The sequence below is a fragment of the Monodon monoceros genome, unplaced genomic scaffold, assembly GCF_005190385.1.
Source record: "Monodon monoceros isolate NGI ecotype Baffin Bay Population unplaced genomic scaffold, NGI_Narwhal_1 Super_Scaffold_10, whole genome shotgun sequence".
NCBI lineage: Eukaryota > Metazoa > Chordata > Mammalia > Artiodactyla > Monodontidae > Monodon > Monodon monoceros.
Window position 1 is genome coordinate 8,491,165 of NW_021703766.1, and position 5,830 is coordinate 8,496,994.

A 5,830-nucleotide genomic window follows, 5' to 3' on the forward strand; every position below is an offset into this window, starting at 1 on the left:
GGCGGGGGCGGGGGGCGCCCTGCACCCGCACCACGCCGCCGGCGGCCTGCACTTCGACGACCGCTTCTCCGACGAGCAGCTGGTGACCATGTCGGTGCGCGAGCTGAACCGGCAGCTGCGCGGGGTCAGCAAGGAGGAGGTGATCCGGCTGAAGCAGAAGAGGCGGACCCTGAAAAACCGCGGCTATGCCCAGTCCTGCCGCTTCAAGAGGGTGCAGCAGAGGCACGTCCTGGAGTCCGAGAAGAACCAGCTGCTGCAGCAGGTCGACCACCTCAAGCAGGAGATCTCCAGGCTGGTGCGCGAGAGGGACGCGTACAAGGAGAAATACGAGAAGCTGGTGAGCAGCGGCTTCCGAGAAAACGGCTCGAGCAGCGACAACCCGTCCTCTCCCGAGTTTTTCATGTGAGTCTGACACGCGATCCCAGCTAGCCACCTTGATAAGTGCTCCGTGGGGGTCCGACTCGGGTGTGGGCTTGCCACTTCCAGAGCCTTACTCGCCACCGCCTCGCCCCCTCCCCTCCCGAGCTTGCCCCCCCCCAGTTGCCCCCTGCGCGCACGCACACGCACACACACACACACACACAACACACACCGTGCTCCGAGTTGGTGGTGGTGGCGACGGCTGTTTTGAAGTCGGGGAGGGGCAGGTTGTCTGGCTCATGCATTGCCAATCTGAAATTCTCCATAACTCGCTAGCTTGTTGTTTTTGTTTTTTTTTTTAACACTCCCCCCCCAACGTGCTCAATGTTCAGCGATCTCGGCAGAGTTCCTCATGCTCACCTTTGAAGCCTGCATCATTCACAAATTTTTTTCTTCTTCAGTTCATGAGCTGGTGTTCATTTTCTGTGTGTGTGTGTTTGTATTGTTTGGATTTTTTTTTTTAATTAGAGTTTTTGGAGCTTGCTGTGTTACCTCCTTTTTTTTCCTCCCCACACTCCACCCTCACTCCCTCTCCACCCATCTCCTCTGAGATAAAAGAAAAAAAAGAAAAAAAAAGCTAAGTTTTTTTTTTCTCCTCCTGAGTTCTTCGTATGAGATTGAGCTTGCAAAGGAAAAAAAAAAAATGTGAAATGTTATATACACTTGCAGCGTGCTGAGTTCCATCGGGTTTTTTTGAGCATTGTTATGCTAAAATAGAGGGGAAAAATCCTCATGAACCTGCCACAATCAAGCCTGCATCAACCTTCTGGGTGTGACTCGTGAGTTTTGGTCCTTATGATGCCAAATCTGAGAGTTTAGTCTGCCATTTAAAAAACTCATTCTCATCTCATGCATTATGATGCTTGCTACTTTGTCTTAGCAACAATGAACTATAACTGTTTCAAAGACTTTATGGAAAAGAGACATTATATTAATAAAAAAAAAAGCCTGCATGCTGGACATGTATGGTATAATTATTTTTTTCTTTTTTTTTTCCTTTTGGCTTGGAAATGGACGTTCGAAGACTTATGGCATTGGCATTCATACTTTTGTTTTATTGCCTCATGAGTTTTTTGAGTTCAGAACAAAAAAAGTGCAACCGTAGAGCCTTCTTCCCATGAAAGTTTGCATCTGCTCCAAAACTGCTTTGAGTTACTCAGAACTTCAGCCTCCCATTGTAAATGCACTGAAGGGATTCCTTGTTAAAGATGCCAGAATGGGTTAAAAAATTTAACACGGCCAACAGTAAAGAACTCTTAATGCTTTCTTTTTAATAAGAATGACTGCCCCACTGGGGAGACTAAAATTGTGCTGTTGCCGAAAGCAGTCTAAAATTTATTTTTTAAAAAAAGAAATCTGCCCCGTTATTTTTTTGGTTTGTTTTCTTTTTCCTTTTTTTTTTTTTTTTTTTTGGCTTTTGGTCATTGTCAAATGTGGAATGCTATGGGTTTCTAGTATATAATTTAATTCTAGTTTTTATAATCTGTTAGCCCAGTTAAAATGTATGCTACAGATAAAGGAATGTTATAGATAAATTTGAAAGAGTTAGGTCTGTTTAGCTGTAGATTTTTTAAAAGATTGATGCACTAAATTGTTTACTGTTGTGATGTTAAGGGGGGTAGAGTTTGCAAGGGGACTGTTTAAAAAAAAGTAGCTTATACAGCATGTGCTTGCAACTTAAATATAAGTTGGGTATGTGTAGTCTTTGCTATACCACTGACTGTATTGAAAACCAAAGTATTAAAAGGGGAAACACCCCTGTTTATATCTGTAGGGGTATTTTACATTCAAAATGTATGTTTTTTTTTTCAAAATTAAAGTATCTGGGACTGAATTGCACTAAGATATAACCTGCAAGCATATAATACAAAAAAAAATTTGCAAAACTGTTTAGAACGCTAATAAATTGATGCAGTTATAAAAAATGGCATTACTGCACAGTTTTAAGATGATGCAGATTTTTTTACAGTTGTATTGTGGTGCAGAACTGGATTTTCTGTAACTTAAAAAAAAAATCCACAGTTTTAAAGGCAATAATCAGTAAATGTTATTTTCAGGGACTGACATCCTGTCTTTAAAAACAAAATGAAAAGTAAATCTTACCACAATAAATATAAAAAAATCTTGTCAGTTACTTTTCTTTTACATATTTTGCTGTGCAAAATTGTTTTATATCTTGAGTTACTAACTAACCACGCGTGATGTTCCTATGTGCTTTTCTTTCATTTTCAATTCTGGTTATATCAAGAGAAAGAATAATCTACAATAATAAACTGCATTTTTTTTTTTTGATTCTGTACTCAGTTTCTTAGTGTACAGTTTAACTGGGCCCAACACTGCGTTAGAAGTGTAAAAGGCATCCTTTTCTCCAGAGGAAGGATTAATGGACAAGTAATGAGGCAATAATTCAGAGTGAAACATAGGCTGTTTTGTGAGGTGGAAGGCCAGTCCCTTCCAATAATTAGTAATATTTAATATAAATGTAAATTACAATCTCTCAAAATCCCCCTCCCCCAGAGTTTTCAGTTTTCAAATAAGTAGAGACATCATTGCCCTGGTGGAAACAAACAAACAAAAATCCCAACCAGAGAGCAGGGCCTTCTCAGCCTCGCCCTGAGCTTCTCATCCCACCACACACCCATCTAGAGGGAAACGAGTCCGGCAGAGAAGGCATTGGCAGAGGTGGCTTGGGCACATACGCATTCAATGGTAAAGATAAACAATTCTTGCCTTTTGGCTCAAATTGATTATTTTTCCTTCTTCCCTTACATGCCATGATTTTCTTGTTAGCAAGGCCTGACAGGATTTCACATCAACACTTTGGACAAATTACAGTTGTTTGTTTGTTTCTTAACTTTGAAGGTCATTTGTCTTAAATAGGAAAAAGAAAAATCCACCTCTCACAGAAGTCCAAGTACGTATCTGGGTTTAAACTGTTATTAAATCATATTTCCCTGTGAATATTTAGCTGAGGGCTTCTCCACGTAGATGAGCTGGTAATGATTTCAGAGCACCTTAGCTCCTGGAATACAAGCAGAAAATAATGCCTGGTTGGAATAAAGGCTGTGCTTTGATTTATCGGTATTTACCCCAACACAGGCTACGTGTGCGGGCTCACTTAAAAGATCCCTTGGAAAGTCTGGAGCTACTTTCACTAACAGCATTGACCTATTTTAAAATGACACAAATTCATGCAACTAATGTTACAAATTCATGCAGTTTGCATTCTTCAGCAACTTCCCCTAGATGGCTAATAGAATGTTAGACAAAGCCAACACTGTTTTGAAAATATAGCCAAACACGGTGACTTTTGTTTTATTTTGTTTTCTGTTCTTCAAAAAATAATAATAACAATAATATTGCAACTCTGAACGAAGGCCTGATTTTGAGGAAAACAGGTTGTGCTTGGCGCTGATGAGCTCTGGCCGGTGTGTCAGCCTTCCTACCCTTTTTCACAGAACATGAAGACAGTGGATAGGGCCCCTGAATCCACACTTTTTTTTGCTTTAACACAGGTCTTGATAGTAAACCTACCTCCATGTGCTTGAAGTTAGCTGTTCTTCTCTGTCTCAGAGTTCTCGTTTTGTTTTGTTTTGTTTTTTTGGTCCGATCCCAACGAGGAGATTTGCAGTCTCCCCCTGTAGAAGCAGAAATATCGCTTATACAGGAAGCCCAGCATCTGACACAAAATTTTAGGCAAACATTTTCAAAATAACAGTGACCTGGATGGAGTTACTGCAGTTACCTCATGAGAAATGCCACTTGCGAAAAAATACAGTGGTCCAACAATTAAGCATTTTGGTAGGCCCCTACAAGGCCATTTAATATAATAAGCAGGTTTTTGCCCCAAATATGAAAAAGCCAAATACAGAGGTGCTGGCAAAAAAGTGAGGTTTTGGTGGCTGCCTTTAAGAGAAGGCTAACTCCTAATGAAAGGCACTTTCAGAAATAACCATTACTAAAAACTTTGAAATGTAATGAGAGTGGTGAACACAAATACATGCTTTTTTTTTTTTTTAACAAAGAAATCCTGCCTGAGTGCCCTTACTACAAATAAGTCTCTACATTTTTTTTTTAATCATGTAAGGAAATCTAGCTTTCCCTTTACACTGCATTTGAGTCTTTGTCTAAATAGTGTTAAAATTCCTTTCATTCCAAATACAGAACTGAGCCCACTCACAAGTTGGAGCCATCGGTGGGATACACCACATTTTGGAAGCCCCACAGCGTCATGTGCTTACCCGTGTGTTCACACAATGAAATTTACGTGAGAACTGTATTTTTATTATATTTTTTACTATCTGCAGCCATGGAAAACAGCCTACCCCTGACTTCTGTTTAGTTTCCTTTTTAAAAAAATAAATGTGTTAAGAGATGAAAGCTATTAAATGTATAAGCTCCATGCTAATTAACTGTGCCTCCTGTCTGAGGATCATACAGACCCACAGAAAAGCACGCTGGTGTTTCTTACTTTATGATACGCCAGAATGAATAGATGCGATTGTTTTCAACCTGTAATATTGGTTTTTAAAAAAATCCACTGAAATTTACAAGGTGTATGCGTTGCTATGAAGGGAAGTGTCACAGAAGGTTAACAGCTAGCATTTTTAAAGCCTATGTAGACGTGCACACTCTAAAGAGTACTTTTTCACGCTTCGTTGTTTCTCTGGCAGATAATTTTACTAAGAAGAAAAATAAATAAATAATTGACCCCCCCCCTCCCCAAGCAGATGCCACGGGCAGAAGCTTTAACAGAGCCGAGCACCCTGATTTTCTCTCGGGCCCTGGATAGTATTGTATTTATCAGTGATGTCAAACGTGGTCATTCATCAGACAGAGCCGTAAGTGAAACCAATGTTAGTTAAGTACACCCCCTCCGTGTGCTTTTTTTTTCCTCCCCCTTCTCTGCTCTCAGGCATCCACAAAGTCACCTCCCATGTTTTCTTTTTTTTCCAGAACCGTGTAACAATTTTTTACAATGTATCCGACACATTAATAGATTGACATCAAATAGGCAGAGATTCTACTTCCTGATCTCAGTGAGGAAATGATGTGTAGATAATCATATTTATCTGCCTTCATGCCATAACCACCTGGGCTCTCAACAGAGGCCATTCCAATGCGAGAGGCTCTATTTATTACTGAACGCGGGATTCTAAGGCTCTGAGCTTTTCCCCCTTATACCCTTACCCCGGTAGTTTTTATTCAATAACGTTGATTCGAGATACTTCTGCTCTTAAATAGGACCTCCCCTTGCCAAACCACCAGCTTTAAGGTTAAACACAGCGTACAGGGGGCAAATGGTAACCACACTTGCAAACATGGGGCGCAGCCGTCTCAGTAGCCACACTCCCAGCGTGTCCTTGTCTGAAATGACTGAAGTGGCTTGTGACACATTCAGAGGTTCCCG

General features: G+C 40.8%; 1 protein-coding gene across 1 annotated transcript in view; it reads left to right on the plus strand.

Annotated features, from left to right (window-relative positions):
• MAF (MAF bZIP transcription factor) overlaps nucleotides 1–2,439 on the plus strand; it is a 4,745-nt gene extending 2,306 nt beyond the window's left edge. Inside the window, exon 2 of the mRNA XM_029205216.1 lies at nucleotides 5–2,439. Within this exon, the coding sequence (XP_029061049.1) occupies nucleotides 5–406 (402 nt within the window). The 3' untranslated portion in view covers nucleotides 407–2,439. The remainder of the gene's footprint in view (nucleotides 1–4) is intronic.
• Nucleotides 2,440–5,830: the final 3,391 nt, after the last annotated feature.